At 34.9% G+C, this 22,914-nt stretch overlaps 1 protein-coding gene across 1 annotated transcript; it reads left to right on the top strand.

The window, feature by feature from the left end:
• The first annotated feature begins 1,614 nt into the window (after window positions 1-1,614).
• Window positions 1,615-2,492, top strand: LOC140972234 (auxin-induced protein 15A-like). The gene has a single exon (XM_073434684.1). It carries the CDS (start codon window positions 2,043-2,045, stop codon window positions 2,328-2,330), a length of 288 nt encoding a protein of 95 aa, XP_073290785.1. The 5' UTR covers window positions 1,615-2,042; the 3' UTR covers window positions 2,331-2,492.
• Window positions 2,493-22,914: the final 20,422 nt, after the last annotated feature.

Below are 22,914 nucleotides of genomic sequence, written 5' to 3'. Positions count from 1 at the left end.
GCTAATAACTGATATCTATGCTATGAGGGGATTTGGCTCGGATAGTATCAGTGCATAGCAAAAAGAGAAGGGAGAGTACATAAATTAAGGATTAGGCCAATACCTCTAACAACAAAAATACCAAAATGACCAATATGTTCTTACAAAAGATCGATTTTATAAATTTTCAATGACGAAACATTAACTTTTGATTGTAGAATTTCGTTGAAGAAAATAATTAAATTTCTCCTCGTAAAGGCTCGGTTAGCCAATGCATTAGCCACCATATGTCCTTCCCAAAAACTTTGAGAGAATATTATTGGTCATGACTAATAAATCTTCTAGATTTGGGATTGGAAAAAGATTTGCTTCCTATGTATTTATCGTTTGCTCATCGCCAAATGCTAAATTGGTTCTTCAAGAATTTAACAGTGGCATGTGACACATCACATGATTTTTGTTTTCAACTCATATTCATGAATTAAGACCTCAAAATGTGTTACAGAGCACAAGGCCCCGTCATTTGTCATAACAAACAGCAGAAATCCCACTTGAGGTTAAGGTGAATTATTCGGATCAGTCCTTAGTCTGATAATATATTTATGGGGTCCTCGAAAGAACCAAGACATCTGAATTCTTATGCTCACATGACAACGAGATTAAATTTTGGTGGGATGACTTGACTAACATGAATTATTTCAGTTGGGTCCTGTAATACTTTGTGGCTTAAGGTGGTGGGGAAGACGTTTCTGAAATGACTGATGATTCATTATATTGCTTTTTATATAATATGATGATTGACAGACAAATTCATGTGATTCTTCTTGTGCTTTTGTTTATCTTTAATTTACATTTTAATACAGAAATGGCCATTCGACAAATACTTGAACGATCTTTATCAAGGGAGAAAAGATCGAATTCGACTGGATCATCTGATGTTCCAAAAGGATATTGTGTTGTTTATGTTGAGGAGAGTGAACATAAGCAAAGATTTGTCATTCCCATATCATAGTTGAATCATCCTTCATTTCAAGATTTGCTATGTCAAGCTGGAGAAGAATACTGATTTTGTCATCCAATGGGAGGCCTCACCATTCCTTACAGTACTGAAGATTTGTTTGTTGATGATGTCACCTCTGGCTTGAGCAGAACATGATATATTAATGAATAGATTTTAGTCTTTTTAGCATAGAAATTTATATATTAGTCAGCTAGTTTGAGCTAGGAATTATAGTCCTCTCATTCGTTCAAATCGGTGTATATGTTACAGGAAATTTATTCGAAATTATAAATATACAAGAAAAGTTTGGTAATTAATGAATATTCTGCTAGGAATGCATCCGTCAACAACTTTGAGACTTGTAAGATGCAACCTATAATGTAATATGAGACAATGAGATGCTGAATTTACTTTTCTTAAGTGGGAGAAAAGATAGTGTTAGGAGAACATCAAACTTTGTTCTATCTGAGGCTAAAAATAGGTCCCTCTAATGATTGTTTACTGATGCAATCTTTTTATCCAAATTTAATTTTATTTAAGATTTCAAATGTCCAAAACAGTAATATATAATTTATAGTTCATCAAACATTATCCATATGGTAGAATATTAAAGACTTTATAATGGTAGTTCAGCCTTTAAATCTTAGTATATATCATTATCTCCTTTCACATGACCCAGCCTTAGCGACTAGCTAGCAGACATACGACATCATTAATAAATGTAGTTTCTCTATAAATCTAGCTAAGATTCATTGGTGACCATTTGAGCTTATTTCTTTGAGGACCCCTTGGATGTTTGTTGCTGAAATTAGTAGGGAACCATCTACAACATGACTTGCGATTATTAGAGGAAGACAAAATCATGTTAGTCTTCATGTGCTTGTGTTTCTAAAATGTTTCTGGCCACAACTGATCTACTCGTCTGTCCACCGCTTGATTCGAACTACTTTCTTGAAATCCACCTATATATACAAACACATTTCGTAGATCCAAACACGTCAACAGATCATCAAAAAAACTAACCTTTCTCCCATTCCAAGCTCTACTTGCTTTTATCATAGCAATGGCCATTCACAAAATCCTTAGACGCTCTTTATCAGCTGAAAAAAGATCCAACTCCAGTACTGGATCAACTGATGTTCCCAAGGGACATTTGGCCGTTTATGTCGGGGAGACTGAATATAAGAAGCGATTTGTCATCCCAATATCATACTTGAACGACCCATCATTTCAAGATTTGTTACATCAAGTCGAAGAAGAATTTGGGTTTAGTCATCCAATGGGTGGACTCACCATTCCATGCAATGAAAATATATTTATTGATATAATCTCTTGTTTGGGAAGAGTATGATCATACATGGTTTTTAATCTTATAGAAGACTATAAATTTTGTATTCTAGTTAGTCATTCAGGATATTTTCTCTTATTTGTCTTCATAACCCATGTATTCACTTGGAGAAGACAAAGGTCTACCATATGAAATTATAAATGGAAGCATTCTTTTGATTATTTATAGCCATTTTTCAATTCAAAAGCCTTATCTTGTGTATTGTATTTTTAAAATTTTTGACGGAACTTATCATTCACAAGCCTCTCATTGTTAAACAGTTGGATATTTGCAGAAGGTTCTGCAAGTTGTAATCAGAGACGAAAATAAAAATATAAGACCAAAACTTCAAAATGATTTTTAATCCAAGAATTAGCTTGTATAGTTTGGTCGTATTGTCTACTAACTCAACTCCTGCTCAAGGATATTCTAAGTTAATGGCCTACCCTGATCTAACAAGAATTAATGTTCCTTCTATAGTACTGGTTGTTTTCCTACTTATGTACCAGTTCTCTATTGGTAAATATACAGACCATGTCACACCCTGAGCCCGAAGCGTATCAACGTTTACGTTGTTTGACAATTAAAAATCGAAAACCAACAAGTTTCGTAGTAAAAATAATCGAACCAATCTATTTCATAAATAACATTGTCTAGTGTGGAATGCGGAAACATACTTCATTCAAATTATGTAACTTAATAGAATTCAAGAATGTATGAAAGGCCTTGATCATAGCTTTATGATCACCAGTTCAAAACATATTCCGCTCCTTGATCATTGTTTCCAACTGATCAGTCAGTTAACTTCGAAAGTTCAGTTCATTCCGCTCCTTGATCATTGTTTCCAACTGATCAGTCAGTTAACTTCGAAAGTTCAGTTCAGCTGGATTCGGTTGCCTTGATACCTCACGTGATACTTCAGTTAGGCACGTTGCCTAATACGAATACTTGATCAGTTCGTCCAATAGATGAATGGTTTGTCAAACAGCCGAAATTAAGTTTCCAACAATTTCCCCTTTTTTGGTGTTTGACAACACGAAGCGAATGATAACTGATCAGTTAAGCTTATAGACGTCCTTCAAATCGGTTGTAGATAAAATAATAACTGTCGTGTACAGATTCGTACAATGAAAGAATGAAATAATCTGTATAAATAATTTCATGTACAAATAAATCCGTTAAATTCGTCAACTGATTTGACTGTAGCTTAGGTCTCAATTCCCTTTTTTGTCAAACGCCTCTATTCTGATAGATAATCTTTTAACATCAGTTGATAGGACTTTAACAGAAGTGGCTACGTCTGATACTGCATTCAGCATAGTGGTTTGCATCAAGTCTATCTTACGGGAAACAGATGTCTCCACAAAGTCAATTCTCTTGCTGATTACATCTTGGGTGACAGAGAGACTTTCAGATATGNGAGAAACGATGCCGGAAGAGACCGGAATCGGCGAAGAACGCGGCGGCGCGCTAAGGCGCTGTTTGGCCGATTTTCCGAANAATTTGCGGAAAACGTCTAACATCAAATTTAAATTTGCTAAAATTCAAGAAAAAATCCTGTCCACCGAATTCAAAAAAAATAACTAATCACCATCCCAAAAATTGTTCAGATTCTTCTTCTTCCACCTGTTCTTCGGACTTATCTGGGAAAGGTTGTAAGGGGTGAGTATTTTGGGAATACTCAGTAAATTGGAGAATTATTGAACACCACATAAAAAAAATTCCATATTTTCGAAAATAACATATATTTACATCATGTTTTTTATAATTTTAACACTGCAATTTTTCATCTTTCATGGTTTACTGACGTCAGTCCCTAAGTTTTAATCCTCTAAGAGGGCGAGGCCATAAAATAGTTCTATCCCACTGTTAAGGGCCATATGTTGGAATTCCACCCATTTTCAGGGAATCCTCACAGTGTCTCACAAAACGTCACAAGATTTAAAAAAACGTAGACGGTGTTCGACCGCATTTTTTTTCTTTAAAAAGAAAAACACGTGACCCAAAATTTAAAAATTTAAAATTTGCCCACTTACCTTGAATTCTTGAAAGAAAAACGTGAATAGCTAGGCTTGCTTGTACAGGCATTTTCGAAAATTCCTCTTCGGCGGCAGCGCTTCGCTGTGCTCGAAAATTCCTAAGGAGGCTAGAGCACAATTTTCGAAATTTTTGTGTGTTTTAGAGGTGTGATTTTCGAAATTAGGGCCCTCCTATTTATAGGGGTTGGCTGCTATCGTGATCGAGAGTTATAGTGCGTTTGAACTGTGAATCAAATCTAAAATCATGATATATCCGTGATATAGGTAGATATTCGAAATCCCCTTCTTCCTTCCCCACCTAATTTTCGAAAATTTCCTAGTGTATATTGTTAGATTTCGAATTCTAGGGATTTTATTATCTCTTGCTTGATCTTTTCTCCCGGTATCTCAATATCAACTTAAATCTTAGACATTTATCTGCTTATTTTCAAAATTCCTTCTTTAATTCCTTAGATTGAGATAAATTTATTCCTACCAAATTTTCAAGTTTAAAAATAAATAATACTTTCTAATTTTCGAGCTTAATAATTCTGTACACGATAAAATTATCTACACAACTTAGATAACCCTAAAACAAATCTTATATTCTGAATGATTTAAATATTAATATCCAAGATTACACCATCCTAGTATAATCATATTAATAAAAGATATGATCACGATTGTACAAAATCACGGGTTTTACACGAACACTCGTAGATTGTTGGCGAAGCTGAACAAATATAGAGAGCGTTTGCACGTCGCCGAGACGTTGAACCTCTTTGAGGATAGTTATCTCTACCAGCTGATGCTCTACAAGGAGAGGACTATTCTGGAGCGAATAGCTGTTTCTGATAGTTTTCTGAAGACTGCAACTGGCAAAGTATCCGGTTTGATGAAAAAATGGAGAGCTTTTGTTGAAGAAGAATATTTTGATGTAATCCGCAAAAATTTCTTTAAATAAAGATTCATTTTGTTTCAGTGTTGTCTTTTATTTTTCTGCAATAGTTAATCTCAAAAAAAAATGACTAACTGAATCATAATAACAAACTGACAAACTAACATCAGTTAAGAATAGCACAAATATATCAAAAACTGAGATATAATCATGGAGAATTAACTAAGATAAGTCTATTAAACCAAGCATGTTGCGAAAGTAAGAAAACTTAGTCTTGGGTAGTGATTTGGTGAATATATCAGCTGCTTGCTGCTCAGTTGATACGTATTCCAGTCTGATGTCCTTCTTCAGGGCATGATCTCTGATGAAGTGATGCCTGACATCGATGTGCTTGGTCCTTGAGTGAAGAACTGGATTATACGTGATAGCAATTGTGCTTGTATTATCACAAAATATAGGCGATTCATTGGCGATAACTCCATAGTCTTTCAGTTGTTGCTGAATCCTGAGCAGTTGAGCGCAGCAACTTCGAGCAGCAAGATATTCTGCTTCAGTTGTGGAAGTAGCTATGGATGTTTGCTTCTTGCTGAACCAAGAGATCAGTCTGTCTCCTAGAAACTGACATGATCCACTTGTACTTTTTCTATCAAGTTTACATCCTGCATAATCTGCATCTGAATATCCAACTAAATTGAAAGATGAGTCTTTAGAATATCACAGCCCAACATTTTGTGTGCCCTTAAGATATTTTAAAATCTTTTTGGCGGCTGAGAAATGTGATTGCTTAGGATTTGCTTGAAATCGAGCACACATGCATACAAGAAATACAATATCAGGACGACTAGTAGTTAGGTACAATAATGAACCTATTAAACCTCTGTATAATGTCGCTTCAACTGATATTCCCCCTTGATCATTGTCTAGTTTGACTGATGAACTCATGGGAGTGCTTGATGCTGAGCTTGATTCCATGCCGAATTTCTTAAACAGTTACTTCGTATATTTGTTCTGACTGATAAAGATACCAGTTTCCAGTTGCTTCACTTGCAGTCCAAGGAAAAATGTCAGTTCACCCATCATGCTCATTTCGAAATTGTCTTGCATCAACTTAGCAAACTTCTCGCATAATTTAGGGTTAGTTGACCCAAATATAATATCATCAACGTAAATTTGAACAAGTAGAATATGATCATTCTTAGATAATTTGAACAAGGTCTTATCAACTGATCCAACTGAAAATCATGATCAGTTAGGAATTTTGAAAGCGTTTCATACCAAGCTCTTGGAGCTTGTTTCAAACCATATAAGGCTTTGTTCAAATGGTAGACATGATCAGAAAAAGTATGATTGATGAAACCTGGAGGTTGCTCTACATAGACTTCTTCCTGCAGCTGACCGTTTAAAAATGCGCTCTTCACATCCATCTGGTAGACTTTGAAGTTCTTGAATGATGCATATGCAAGGAATATTTGGATGGCTTCTAGTCTTGCAACTGGGGCATATGTTTCATCATAGTCAATTCCTTCTTCCTGCCTATATCCTTGTGCTACAAGTCTCGCCTTGTTGCGCACAACTGAACCATCCTCGTTCAGTTTGTTTCTGTATAGCCATTTTGTACCTATAATAGTTTTTTAAAGTGGTCTTGGAACTAAGTTCCAGACATTGTTATGTGTATACTGATTCAGCTCCTCTTGCATTGCATTTATCCAGTTTGGATCAGCGAGAGCCTCATCAGCTTTCCTTGGTTCGAATTGTGATACGAAAGCTGAATGAATAAATAAATTAAGCATCTGATTTTTTGTTCTTACCAGATCAGATGGATTACCTATCACCAATTCTGGAGGATGTGATTTCTTCCATTTGAGTTCAGTGTTTGATGTATCCAAGTTGGTAACTGCTTCTGTATCAGTTGGAGTTTCATCAGTTGGCAGTTGAATTTTCTCAATAGGCTCCTCCAACTGAACATCAGGAATAGCTTCCTGTTCAACTGGTTGTTCTAATACTTCTGGCTCTGGTGTTTGGAGGTTGTTGTGATTGATATGATTGTCTTCTTCATCTTCATCCTCCAAACTGATCTCTGTAAGTCTATCAATTAGCTCAACTGGATCAGTTGGCTTATCAGTTAGAGCGTTTTTCTCAAAAACCACATGGATAGATTCTTCAACATTCAATGAATTTTTATTGAAAACTCTATATGCTTTGCTAACTGAAGAATATCCAAGAAATATTTCCTCTGCAGATTTTGCATCAAAGGTTTTTAAATGATTTTTACCATTATCGAGAATAAAACATTTGCAGCCGAATATTTTAAAGTAGGAGACCACACTTTTTCTTCCATGCCAGATCTCATATGTTGTTTTCATATGATTCTTATTAATCATCGATCTGTTCTGAGTATAACACGCAGTGTTTACTGCCTCTGCCCAAAACCTTTGAGAAACGCCTGAACCAGCAAGCATTGTTCTAGCAGCTTCTTTAAGCGTCCGGTTTCTCCTTTCAACTACACCATTTTGCTGAGGAGTTCTAGCTGCAGAGAGCTCATGCTTAATTCCAACATTTTCTAAAAAATTTGAAAGAGTTTGATTGATAAATTCAGTTCCTCGATCAGATCTGATTCTATCAATTCCAACTGATTTTTCATTTAATAATCTTTCGAAAAGCTTTATCAGTTGTGCAGCAGTTTGGTCTTTGGATTTGAGAAAAACAACCCAAGTAAATCTTGAAAAATCATCCACAATCACCAAGGTGTATTTCATTCCCCCTAAGCTCATGATTGGTATTGGACCAAAAAGATCCATATATAATAGTTCTAAGCATCGGGAAGAAGATTTACGGCCCTTTTTTTTAAAAGAAGATTTTACTTATTTACCAAACTGACATGCTGAACAAATTTTATCTTTGACAAAGTCCATTTTGGGCAAACCAGTTACAAGATCGTTGTTACTCAGATATGCAATGGATTTAAAGTTCAGGTGGTTCAATCTCTTATGCCACAACCAGTTTTTAGAAATTTTTGAAGCAATGAAACATAATGGTGCATAAGGTTGATCATTCCAACTGACTTTGTAAGTGTTTCCACACCGTTTGCCAGTTAGAATAACCTCATCAGTTGCGTCTTTGACTGAACAAGAGTGTTTGTTAAACTGAACTGAGAATCCGTTATCGCATAACTGACTGATGCTAATCAGCTTATACTTGAGATTCTCAACTAATAAAACATCATGAATCGTAAAGTTACCATGGATAAGCTTACCCTTACCCACAGTTTTACCTTTGGAATTATCTCCAAAACGTATGTTTGGTCCAATGTACTTGATCAGTTGAGATATCAAATCTGCATTTCCTGTCATGTGTCGTGAGCATCCACTATCCAAGTACCAGATTGATTCCTTAATTGTACCTGTTACCTGCAATCACACACAAGATATAATTTTTGGTATCTTTTTCTATTTGGGTCCTAAACTGATTAGTCCTTTAGGAACCCAGACTTGGATTAGTCTGACTGACTGTCCAGTTGCTGTATTCCTGATGGTCTTTCTCGATTTGTGTGTGTTTGGTGTGTGGTGTGCAGATGATACAACATGTGATTTAGCTTTGTTCGACTGATTGTTCAACCGATATCTTTTCTGAACCGGCTTGCTGTTATAATAATTGGAGTAGCCATTTGAATATTTCCTGCTGAATCTTTTTGATGACTAACTACGTGAGTCAGTTGAAACTTTTGGCTATAACCAATACCATATCTTCTAGCCTTGTTCGTACTTTCAGTAGGCTGTTCAACCAGTTTACTTGGCTCAGCTTGTTCTTGTACCATAACTGATTTGACAAAGTGAATGTATTTCCCTTTATCCATATTCAGTTTTGGTCGAGTATCATTGGGAATCATTTCATCTTGGGTGCTGAACCCTAAACCAGTTTTATCAGTAACTGATTTCTGTGAGTTCTGCATTTCAGTTAATGCAACAGATGATTTGTTCCAAGCCTGAATGAGCTCAGTTTGCTTTGTATTCTCAAGCGTCAACTTTTGAATCATTGATTGATTCCTGCTCTTTTCAGCATTGAGCTCAGCAATCTCTCTTTTCAGACTCAACACATCAACTGATTCATCAGTTTTAGTTTTATTGTCTATGGGATCAGTTTGCTTTGCTCTGGCCTTTTCAAATGATAAGGCAAGCTTATGATACTCATTAACCATGTCATGAAGAGTTGAAATAAGTTCTTCCCTAGTGAAGTCAGTTGAGCTGAAGTCAAATACCTGTTGACTGCTTGACTCCTCTTCTGTATCACCAGCCATTAGACACTTCACTTCCTCTTCACCATCACTAGAACTGCATGAGGTTTCTGGTTCTGACTCCTCGCTGTCAGTTTCTGCCCATTTAGATTTACTTTCTTCAGCTAGGAGTACCTCATGCTTCTTCCTGGAAAACTTCTTATCATCCTTGGATCTCTTTCTATGCTCATATGACTTCTTTCTTCTTTCAGTCGAGCCCTGACTGTCCTTCTTGGGTTTGGGACAGTCAGCAATGAAGTGACCGGGTTTGCCACAGTTGTAGCAGCCATTTGATTCCTCTTTAGAATTATTTCTCTGATAATTCTTCTGGAAGTTCTCTTGATTTCTTCTCATGAATCTTCCGAATTTTTTAATAAACAATGACATAGCATCATTGCTCAATTGATCAGCAGACTTCTTGACTGAACCAGTTGGTTCTGTTTTGACAGCAGCTAATGCAGTTGTGACTCTGGAGTAGAAGGCTTTCCTTCTCGAGTTCGAAGCTCAAACTCATAGGCTTTCAGATCAGCGAATAGATCATGAAGCTCAACTCTGTTCAGATCCTTGGATTCCCTCATTGCCATGGTCTTTACGTCCCACTCCTTGTGAAGACCTCTGATTACTTTTAATGCAACTTCTTTGTTGGTATATACCTTTCCAAGTGCATTGACTTCATTGATGATGCAGCTGACTCTCTCATCATACTCATGCATCGATTCTCCAGTTCTCATCTTGATGTTGTCAAACTTCTGCACAGCAACAGAAAGTTTATTCTCTTTGGTTTGTTCGTTTCCCTCACACAGCTGGATCAACTTTTCCGAAATCTCTTTAGCTGTCTTACACATCTTAATCTTGCTGAAGGTTACTTTGTCCAGTGTCTTGTACAGTATATCCTTTGCCACGTTATCCAGATTTGCTTTTCTTTTGTCTTCTGTTGTCCATTCATTTCTGGGCTTTTCAATACGGTGAGGTGCCCCTTTAGTAATAGCCACTGCTGTATTGGCTTTCAGAATCTTCATCGGTCCGTCAGTGATAACGTACCACATGTCATCATCTTGTGCAGCTAAGTGAGCCTGCATTCTTATTTTCCAATCATTGAAGTCCTCTCTGGAAAACATAGGGATCTTGTTGAAGGAAGACATAATGATCAGTTTGAAAGTGTAGATATTCTGAGACGAGATATAACCGCTCTGATACCACTTGAAAGGATCGGTTAATAAGTGAAATGTGTTTAGAAGGGGGGTTGAATAAACACTCACAGATTATGTTCGTTTTTCGTAGGTTGAGTTCAGTTCAATGACAAACTGAAACTTAATATCTCGTAAGTCTATGACAATCAGTTTAACTGAGAAAACAGTTGCGGAAGTAAACTGAATGAAAGATAGAATAACTAAAATTAAAGGTAACTGAAGTAAAAAGCACGCGATTTGTTTCTGGATGTTCGGAGAATGGAATAAATCCTACGTCACCCATTCTATCACGAAGATAGGATTTCTACTAAAAGACTTTGATCAAATACAATGTTTGTACTGACCTACTTCAGTTTGGTCTTATCAATGCCACAACTGAAACTCTTAGTTACAACAGGCTATTTCAGTTCGTGACTGATCTTAGCACAACTTGACAATATAACAGAGATTACAGTGTGCTAACAAGCTCAAAGACGGTAGGCTTGAATGCTACAGATAGAACTTAGTGAGAATGAGCTTTTTGATTTCAGCAGAGTAACAGCTTGAGTAAAATAGTAGTTCTTGTGTATCATACTTCAGCTGCTCTGTTCGCCTATTTATAGGCTTCTCTTCCAACGGTAACTTGATATAATATTTGAATTTTATATCCGTTGATTTGCCACGTCGATATTCTTCTGACAATCGTACACTGTAGACTCTGAAATGCGGCGTTCCACTACGAGTTGCAGTCTGCTTGTACTGATGTCGGTTGAACCTCCATTTCATTTGATGACGTGTTAAGGCTGAGCGATCAGCTGATGAAAGTAGCTAATAAGCTTGTGCTGAGTGCATCAACTGATCAGTTTCCAACTGATCAGTCAGCTGTCTTCAGGAATCCAGTTAGTTTCAACTGATCAGTCAGTTAACTTCGAAAGTTCATTTCAGCTGGATTCGGTTGCCTTGATACCTCACATCATACTTCAGTTAGGCACGTTGCCTAATACGAATACTTGATCAGTTCGTCCAATAGATGAATGGTTTGTCAAACAGCCGAAATTAAGTTTCCAACATTAACCTTTAAATTTTATCACCACAATAATTTACTAAGTTTCAGATGCTTCCTGGTTATCCAGACATGTGGTAATCAATTCATTTCATATAAAATTCTATACTTTTTTCCAATATGCAACAATTAGCCTAAAATTCTAAAATCACCCTTTACAATTTATAATTTCTAAAACTCGCGACTTATAAACTAAAATTTCCAAAATTAATATTTTAAGTTTCAACGTCGCCAAAAGCTAAAATTTAAATAGTTAATAATCACAAAAATTCCTAGACTTCGACAATATAGTTAAAAAAATCTTCAAATAATCGAAACTAGTTTCAAATATCGAACTAAAATTTCGAAACCCCTCCTTTAAAAATTCTAAAGCTTGGGAACAACCAAATTAATTTATTAACTCCTAAAAATCGAAATACCCATATATGCATAAGATGGAATTTTTGACAATGCTAAATAAATTATGAAAAATTCAATCGATCAAAAAGCTGAAAATCGAGAATATACTCAAGCGCGACAGCAAAATTTGGTGTGCTGTCGTTGTGCCACCAAACTTAAATTCCTACTCTTTAAAAAAAATTAGTGTAATGGTGAGCAGGGTTGAATCCACAGGGAACGAGGGATGATTTCTTTCGAGCAAAATACAAGTAAAAGAGGGATTTTTATATATGAATTAAATAAATACTAAACTAAATTTATCCAAGAAATGAAAACAATAAATTTAAATGATAATTAAACTACTAGAATAAAATGAAAAATTTAATACGAGAAAGATTTGATTCAAAGGAGTTCTACTAATTAATTATATCACTGTTCATCGGCAAACAAATAATTTATTCAAGTTGTTCCAAGCAATTAACTTTAGAATTATAGGGATAGCCGCTAAAATTCTTGTGTTCTCCTAGATTAATTGACCGAACCCAGCATCCCGTCAAAACTTATCAATAACCAACTAGGGACGATAGCGTTCTATATTAATTAACGATAGCTTTTAGATCTGTGAAAACAGTTAATCCTGAAATCTAACAACCGAGATAGCTGCAATTGATAAATCGAGTTTCGTTGATTTATTTAGATTAAATATATTATGATAGCACAACACATCTAATCTATGCTACTCGTGTATCAATAATTCATGACAATTACGGATCACTGAATTCATGATTAGCAGTAGAAAATCTTATATCGAATTAAATTGTCAGATTAATCGATATACAATATTCATATAATTAAATCATAAATCGAAAAATACTTGAAATAACAAGAATATTAAATCTAAGAACGAATACCTCACAGTGATAAATTAAACAATAAAATCAGCCCTTAAACCAGACTAGAAAATTAGCCAAGCATGGCTCGATTTACAATTTCCATAAGAATAAATAAAGAAAGGAAGAGTACTAGAGTCATGGAGAAAATTGGAGAGAAATTTCTTGCTCTTCACGTGCGTTCTTGTTGATTGGAGAAAATTCTGATTTTCTGCCGCCGCTTGATGTCACGTGAATTGCTTTGGAAAGCAACAAAAAGGTATTGTTCTATTTTTGGGTCCAAAAATATAAAAGCCCAAATATCTAAAATTAAACCTAATCATTAAAAAAATTAACGATATTATCTTTCTTGATATAAAAACTCTTTATTTCTCACTAGACAGCCAAGGAATCGTCACAAGGCGTGATCACGCCTTATCCAAAAACATCTTCTGAATTTTTCTGCTCCACGTCTTTCACTAAGATCATATCGGTAACTTTAATTGTGATGTAAAATCACCATTTTTAGCCCAGATTTATCGCAAGAGTAGAAAACTTCCTTCTACAATAAAATCACACAAATATGTGTCAATTAAGCACGTTGGTAGTTGTAACAATGAGATATATGACAATAAAAATACAAACTATTATGAGCCTATCAAATCTCCCACACCTAAACCATGCTTGTCCTCAAGCATAAAAGAATTTGATTCATTATTTCAACTCATTATCCTGTTTCTGCTTCATTCACTTGTCTGCAAAATATTTTGTCATGCACCAAAGCAATTTAATTTTTAAACACCTAACATACCAACATCATGAACAATTGCTTCCATCCGAATGTGTAGAAATAAAAAATGCACAGGGTCCAAACACTCTTCACAGGATTCGCTCATTTCACTCGTAAGTGTCTAGATATGTATCAAGGAGCTCTCATGTCAAAACACTGAAAATTTTTACCATAAGCTTGCAAATATATCACATCCTCCACCAAATGAATAAATTAAAATGCACAAACAAGGGCTATAAATGGGTTGTACTGTGGCTAAAGATCAGGTAGGAAAGAAGGCACAATGGGTTTACAGAATTGAAAAAATCATACGCACTTTTCACAAAGACAACTGCATCCAAATAATAACATCTCCAATCTCATTATAAAATCCAAGAGCAATTTTTTTTTCTTCGTTGCTATTTTTTTCTCCTTCTCATAGCACCTTTTCATTTAATTATTTTTCATTTTTTCCCTTTTTTATTTTTTTTCCTTTTACATAAGAAGTTTTTTTTTTTAGACAACGACTTCGAGCATTAATCACTCAATCACAACAATTTGCACTTTCTTGACTTAAAGCAATGCTAAATACGAAAAGTTTGTATGATTCTCTAATTCAGGGTTCAAATAGAAGAATAACCAACAAAAGGGATTTATCATGGCTTGTAATGTGGCTATTTTCCAATAAATAGGCTCAGGCTTGAACTTGGCTCACTAAGGTAAATGAATCAGGGTAGGTTAAAAAAGAACGACACTGATGATGCGAAAAAAAGCGGTTTGAACCAAATGCCCTTCACTTTGTTTATGCCTCTAATCCATCACAAGGTGTCAACAAAGATATGTATAACAATGCAAGTTCTAGAAAAATTAACAATGCATGACCAACACACAATCAAATAAAATGGAGCATGATATAATGTTTGCTCATAGGCTCAAAGCTTACCAAACAAAACGGTGTGTGTGCTAGACCCCATACACTTATCATTTCAACACATCATCCAGAGCAACTATCCATAAATGTAGCAGTAAGAATGCAAAAACAGTTACATACAAAGAAAACAACATTTTTTTTATAGACTCGCATCAGAGGCATTCAAGATTCAAATGAGAGAGATAACGAGTAAACCCTAAATGCTTTAAGTATCAAACAAAGTCACTCTACCATGTTGTCGTTTTTTTTAATTAAACATGCAAAAAATGAGAAAAATAGAAATTGAAACGAGAAATAAGGTTATATATCCCTCCCACAGCTATATGTGGTAATGTTCTCAATGACACAAAAATCAGATGCACAACATAGACAGTAAAAGCGAGCAAGGAAAGTTAGAGAACTCCCCTGAAAATTGTTGGGCATCGTAGAGCAAAGCTTTCCATGTTGTGGCGGGAGAAATTGTTTATCGATGATGGAAGCTGCTGAAAGAAGATGTGAAAAGGGTGAGAACAAATAGGATTAAATAAAAGAAACATAAATTTTTTTTTAAAAAAAAAAATTTATTTGCCCTTGAGACAACATCAGAAGTTGTTTTCTTATAAAGCGTGATCACGCCCTGTCAAGAGACATATTCTACGTATAGGGCCAAAATTTTTAAAAATCAAAAGATGTTTTCTCACAAGGCGTGATCACGCCTTGCTAGGAAACATCTACTGCATGTATGCCAAATTTTTTTTTCTTCAGAAATGGTTTCTATATAAGGCGTGGTCACGCCTTGTAAAAAGACCTCTTCTGCACAAAAGTAACAATACTATAAATATTAAGAACAAAAATTTGGGTTGCCTCCCAAAAGCGCTTGGTTTTTAGTCGTCAGCTTGACTCTCAGAAGCACTCATCAAAGAGCGGTTGACGCCCAAAGTAGGTGTCATATAACACGACATATGGGTCTTGGATCCATGTGCCCTCAAGTTTGGCTTGTATATACAATATAAGATCGTCTCCTCAACAAAATGTGATTTTAAATAATAGGCATGTGATGAGAATATCATCGTTGGATCTTGAAGAACAAAATATGTTGAAATTGGCAATGGAGAAAGACAATGATCTCCTAGATGTATGTATGATAATATTATCGATAAGCTCAAATCGATAGTCTCAGGAGCTTGTTCATCTCTCAACTTCATTGGTGCCTCATCTTCGTTTATATTTCTTCCAAAACTTCTTCAGACTGAAGCTCAACAGTTTCCTCATTCAATGCCACGCGTTTGTTTACCATATCATTCAATCGACTTATGATTATTTCAAGAAAATATCCCTCATCTTCTTGATGCTCGAAAGGTTGGTATGTAAAATCAGATTGGCTAATTTCTGGAGTGTATTGGTGGCTCCAACTCTGCAGTGAAGGATTCCAATACTGATGGTAGTCAAAGTCGGCCATATCATTTATCAAATATATCACATCGTCTTCATGTCGACTAAGTAATGGACTACCGGTTGTTAGTGCTCCATTAAATACTCATCTTCGTGTAACTGCATCCAAACCTTAAAGGAAAAGTCGAATAAGAACATAGTTAGAAAAATCATGATTTCTGAATGTTGATACTAAATTATTGAATCTCTCCCATGCTACGTAGAATGGCTCTCCGTTTTGTTGGGCAAATCTTGTGAATACTTGTCGATGAAACATCTCGAAATATTTCACGACAAAAAATTCTCAAATTCTTCTTTTCTTGATGAATCTCCTGTACAAGAAGAATGAGATATAAAAAAATAATAGTAACAAAACTCGAAAAAAAAAACTAACCTTGCACCGTTCCCCGGCAACGGTGCCAAAATTTGGTGTGATGTCGTTGTGCCACCAAACTTAAATTCATACTCTTTAAATAAAATTAGTGTAATGGTGAGCAGGGTCGAATCCACAGGGAACAGGGGATTTAAAGAGGGATTTTTATATATGAATTAAATAAAATACTAAACTAAATTTATCCAATAAATAAAAACAATAAATTTAAATGATAATTAATCTACTAGAAAAAAATGAAGAATTTAATACGATAAAGATTTGATTCAAGGGAGTTCTACTAATTAATTATATCACTGTTCATCGGCAAACAAATAATTTATTCAAGTTGTTTCAAGCAATTAACTTTAGAATTATAGGGATAGCCGCTAAAATTCTTGTGTTCTCCTAGATTAATTGACCGAACTCAGCATCCCGTCAAAACTTATCAATAACCAACTAGGCACGATAGCGTTCTATATTAATTAACGATAGTTTTTAGATCTGTGAAAACAGTTAATCCTGAAATCTAACAACCGAGATAGCTGCAATTGATAAATCGAGTTTCGTTGATTTATTTAGATTAAATATATTATGATAGCACAACACATCTAATCTATGCTACTCGTGTATCAATAATTCATGACAATTACGGATCACTGAATTCATGATTAGCAGTAGAAAATCCTATATCGAATTAAATTGTCAAATTAATCGATATACAATATTCATATAATTAAATCATAAATCGAAAAATACTTGAAATAACAATAATATTAAATCTAAGAACGAATACCTCACAGTGATAAATTAAACAATAAAATCAACCCTTAAACCAGACTAGAAAATTAGTCAAGCATTGCTCGATTTACAATCTCCATAAGAATAAATAAAGAAAGGAAGAGTACTAGAGTCATGTAGAAAATTGGAGAGAAATTTCGTGCTCTCCACGTGCGTTCTTGTTGATTGGAGAAAATTCTGATTTTCTGCCGCCGCTTGATGTCACGTGAATTGCTTTGGAAAGCAACAAAAAGGTATTGTTTTATTTTTGGGTCCAAAAATATAAAAGCTCAAATATCTAAAATTAAACCTAATCATTAAAAAAATAAACGATATTATCTTCCTTGATATAAAAATTCTTTATTTCTCACTAGGCAGCCAAGAAATCGTCACAAGGCGTGATCACGCCTTATCCAAAAACATCTTCTGAATTTTTCTGCTCCACGTCTTTCACTAAGATCATATCGGTAACTTTAATTGTGATATAAAATCACCATTTTTAGCCCAGATTTATCGCAAGAGTAGAAAACTTCCTTCTACAATAAAATCACACAAAAATGTGTCAATTAAGCACGTTGGTAGTTGCAACAATGAGAGATATGACAATAAAAATACAAACTATTATGAGCCTATCAGCTGGGCAGAAATAGAGCTACCTGATGATCTCGGTTCTCACTTCTCGAACACAAATCGAACAAGGAACCACCTGGGTTTGCTTGAAAGAGCTTCGGCGACCTGCTTCTGGTCAGAGCTGGGCGGAGATGGTGACTGAAGGAGATGAGCGAAGAATATAGACACTAGAGGCTTGGGTGCTGGAACGAGTTCTGTGTTTCTCTGTATCATTTCTTTATAATGGTTATGATCACAAAGTGTAACGGTCATATCATAACTTATCATACTTTCAGATTTTTTTTCTCATTTTAAATTCGAATCATAACAATAGTTAAAATTTAGATATTGAACAAAACTTAACGAGAAAAATGGAATGAATGGGTCAAATGACAAACGAAGCATAGCATGTTCGATTGCATTAAAACGCATACATATTGTGCTTCAAGTATTGAAGATCTCAAGGTCCTATGAACAACAGAAATTCCAGTTTAAATTTAATCGACTTGAATGATATGATTGTTAGATTAATTTCTTAGCGAGCCAACTTGTGGCTTGGATTTACTGACTCTTATGTAAAAACAATCTCAATTTTAATAATATTTTACAGTTTTATCCAATTGTAGTATTAATTTTATCTGTATACCCGTACAAACTGTATAGATAAAATCCTTGAATATACGATAGGTACCATAAGGTCTGCCTCACAACATAATATCATGAAACTCATTAAAAAGAGAGCCGTACATTCTAAACATGTTCCTGTTTATTAGCTCCCTAAAATAAGGATAAAGGTTTCTTGAATTTGAGATTAGCATATGTGATGCAAACATCATGTTTCAGTGATAAGGGCATGATGATGTCCATTCATACAGATGAAAAGATCATTTGATGATGCACTGAACAACCTTCCCTCGGACTTTCCAAGTGATTATCATTTATCGAGTGGAATAGTCTGTAGTTATGATTGTACACCATTAGTCCTTTGACCTGGGACAAAGTGAAAGCTCTACGTACTAGCATGCACTTTGTTCCGTTTACCTATTCCATTGAGGGTCATCAAGTGGCGAGGTTGGTTGTAGTTTAGAAATACATAGGAGTCAATGCATTGTAGTCAGGGATTCACCGCTTGCCTATTCGAGAAGATATCCTATGTGATCTGATTAGTTAATAGTGCAAGGAGACTCTAGCCAGAGCAAGACATGTGATTTAGGAAAAGATGTTTTCCTAGTTGCACGTACGATGTCACTATTATTACTCAAAGATATATCACATCATTATCGAATTCATTTGCAACTCTCGATATACCAATGGTTGCAGATTTGATTGTGATATATGAGTTGAAGGGACCGTAATGTACGCTAACCATAAATTAAGGTTTTTGCAAGCAGTATCAGTGATACATAGATGATCATGACGCGATGCTACTAGATTCTCTTACCATGATCCAATGTACAATCAGACTTGAATTCTGACATTCTTGTTCAATGTGTTGATTAAAAAAATGAGACTAATTAGGGTAAGCCCGAATAAAAATAAATGTTATTCTGAATTGCATGAATTTATGAATCAATGGCTAGCTGTATTCATTAACCATTGAGGGTCACATAAATATTCGATTATGTGTTTCCGTTTATATAGTCAAGTTCAAGTAGTTGAATTCGATGAATGTAGTTTGATAGAAATCAAACAGATAGCTTATAAGGGAGTTTATAAGTTGATTCAATGTAATGGAAGATGTGGAAGTTAGCTTAACAGCTAATTAAGTGATGAGAGTGAAACTATATGTTTTAGTGAAATAGTTCACAAAATTAACAGCTGTAAAAAAATGGATTAATAGAAAATTGTCTTTCGAAATTTTAATTTTTCATTATGTAAGCAAGATTTGTACCCTCGATACATTAACGTTTTCTGATCGTCGATTAAGATTATAATGTGTTCACAATTATTTATTTAGTAAATTCAGAATCTACTAATTAAATAATATACTTAGTACAAAATTCCAATTAAACATTCTAGAAGGGTTTATAATAGATATATATTGTATTATTAAAAGTTGATAATAATTTCATTATGGATAGTATTTTCAAGAGTAGAAAATACATACATGTGAGATTTTGAATAATAGAATTACAGGATCCTGATTCAAGTAGGATTCCTAATTTGATAATGAATTAAAATTTATAAATATTTAATTAAGGGTTATATGAAATAATATAATTTTTTGCACACAAATTTTGTCCACAAAATTTGTTTATCTCTCTCCCTTACTAAACAAATTTCGGCCACTCCTATTTTCGGAAGAGAAAATTTTCAGAAATTCCGACGATCCAATCTCGATGCAAATTTCATTTAGATCTCTAATTCGATCTATACGATAAATCCAATCTTTCATCTTGGACTTGATTAGATGATCGAAAAAAGGATGAGAGATTGTAGGCAGCACCTCACAATCAGCATATTGCTTAACGTCTTATATACAAAGGCTACAAACATATTGTTTTACGTCTTTGTCTGAAGACTCGCTCAATTAATCTTTGAAATTCAACTCTCTTGTATATGTGTGAGTGATTGTGTGAGGAATTTATCTTTTACAATGTACATCTCAAATGTATCATCATACAAGGGCTTGTACTCTTAAATAGCAGATTTTTTCATGCTAAATGCCCATGTTTTGAATCTCATTCAAAAGCTCTTGTTTGATATTCAAGATATTGTATTTATAGGTCTCAAAACTGATATAGCCGTTATAGCTTTCTTGACTTTTTCTGAATTGATATAGTTTGGCCAACGAACTGATGATATGGCAAGTGCCACAAACTGATGAAGTGGACAAGTTCTAATTGTTCGGTGTCTAACTAGTCAGATGGTTTAGAATTCAGTTGGTGTGCTGAAATCAGCCTTGCTGATTTTAGTTTGTGCAGAAACAGTGGATTTATCATCATTTATCAGCATCTTAAGCTTCGATGCATACTTCGACTTCCGAAGATGATTTGTAGATCATCGTCTTATCTTTCCAATGCATATTGAATCAGTTCATTCCAATAACCGAGCTGAGAGAGATATGTGCAAAATACCGCAGCTGCTCAAGCTCAACTGATTGCTGCATATCAGCTCAACTGGTCCACTGAACTGCTTCAGTTTAGCATAGATCGATTCTGATTTCGCCCAACGGATGTGAAATACGACTTGTCCCAAATTGAGTTTTCTTATCAATCAAGTTGGCGAATTGTCATTTGAATTATCCAGCTGAGAGATATCATCAAAATGCTGAATCTCGTCAAAAATTCAGTTTCAGTTTAGCTCAGATCAGTTTTAGTTCGGATCATTTTAGCTCATTCAGATTGAGTTCTTTTTTGTGTTTGCAACTTCACACGTTAGTAAATATATTCGAAATACAATAACAAGTTTTGTTAGCATCAAAATAAAGATTGCAAATAAAAAATGTTCCAACAAGATCCGTTCGTGGTGATTTACAAGAAAAGATATATCCACTTAAAATCTGAAAAGTTGGAGCTGGCGTTATATACGTCAAAGTAAATTGAATTGAAAACCATATTAATGTCTATTTAAATCATACGACGTCCACAAACGTTTTGAACGTCAAAAACAAAATTTTTAAAATTATGTTGTATTTTGGGTGCGGGAAAACAATACTCCAACAATGATGTAATGGTTCTGTGTTTTCGCTTGTAATTTTTGATAGAGACATCCAACAATGATGTAATGGTATTCTTGGCTCAATAAACAAATAACAATACATACATCAATAATTTAACAATGGAAGGAGCTAGACATCAATAAACATGGCTTATATACATATATATCATGTGACCATTTGAAAGGAAAAGCTCCTACTTACAACCCAACAAGTAAATGATGGCTATGATGATCTTGAACTATTCCTACAACAATAAGCACAATAAGAACCATAAATCACCACCATTAATCCAAGGAATCAATCAATTCAACTTAACCCTTCAAAACTCCAAACCCTTCAGAATCATTACCTTGTAGCTTGAAATTTTAGGTAGGAGCAACTAAGAAATCACTATAATCGTTGAACTTGGAGTAAAGAATTGGAGGAGAGAAAACTTGAGGGAGAAGAAGCAAGAACCGTTCCAAGGAAGGGGAATACTTGAGAGAAGAGTAGAAGCCTCTAGAATAGTATAAATAAGCCTCCAATACTACCAAAAACGTGTATTAAACACACTATTGGCCCGACTACCGCCGCGGTGCCACCCAATTGGCGCCACAGCGCCTGCGCTACGGAGCTAGCGCTGCTCTCCGGCGCTGACCCATGCACCAAAAACACCCCCAACTCACCTTAAATCCAACATTTTCCAATACCATCTAATACTAATGAAATGAAACATCCAAATACTTCCTCAATACATCCAACACAACCATAAAAAAAACTCGCTCATTTACATAACAACACTAACCATAAACAATAACCACAATAAACCATTCCAATAAAAAAATATCCCTAACCAATACCCAATAACATACCTATAACCATACCTTAACACAATAAATCATGAACTACACCATCAACAATAACATGATAAAAAGTCGGGATATTACAGAAATATTCTGAGGCAGCCCCCAATCAAGTGAAAGGAAGAGAGGCTTATTTAAACCCAACAGCCTAGACGAAAAAAGAGTTGGAAAGGATGGCCTATGGTAATGGGCCAGAGGAAAGTTGGGCCAAACCCAACATTTCTGCACCTATTGGCCCAACGCCGGTTCAATTGGTCAGGAGAGTCACCTACAGACATCATCATTGTCCTACTTTCTAAAAACACAAAGTTAGTACAAGTACCAATATATAGCAAACACTTAGTAAGCTACACTACATAACAGAAACAGAACACATCAATCAGAAGTATCGAAGTTTAAAATTTTTTGACAAGATTTAAATTTTTCAACAGATAAACACTTAGTTCCCATATCAGTAGGATTGAATTGAGAAGGAATTTTTTCAAGATAGATTGTGTCTTTTGCAACCATATCACGAATGTAGTGGAATCTAACATCAATATGTTTAGTTCAATCATGAAAAACTGGATTC

This window comes from Primulina huaijiensis, chromosome 3 (genome assembly GCF_012295235.1).
Source record: "Primulina huaijiensis isolate GDHJ02 chromosome 3, ASM1229523v2, whole genome shotgun sequence".
NCBI lineage: Eukaryota > Viridiplantae > Streptophyta > Magnoliopsida > Lamiales > Gesneriaceae > Primulina > Primulina huaijiensis.
This window is presented reverse-complemented; position numbering and strand designations above follow the sequence as displayed.

Bases quoted from the DNA above. Each gene is read 5' to 3' on its own strand.
- LOC140972234 (XM_073434684.1), top strand. From the start codon at position 2,043: ATGGCCATTCACAAAATCCTTAGACGCTCTTTATCAGCTGAAAAAAGA.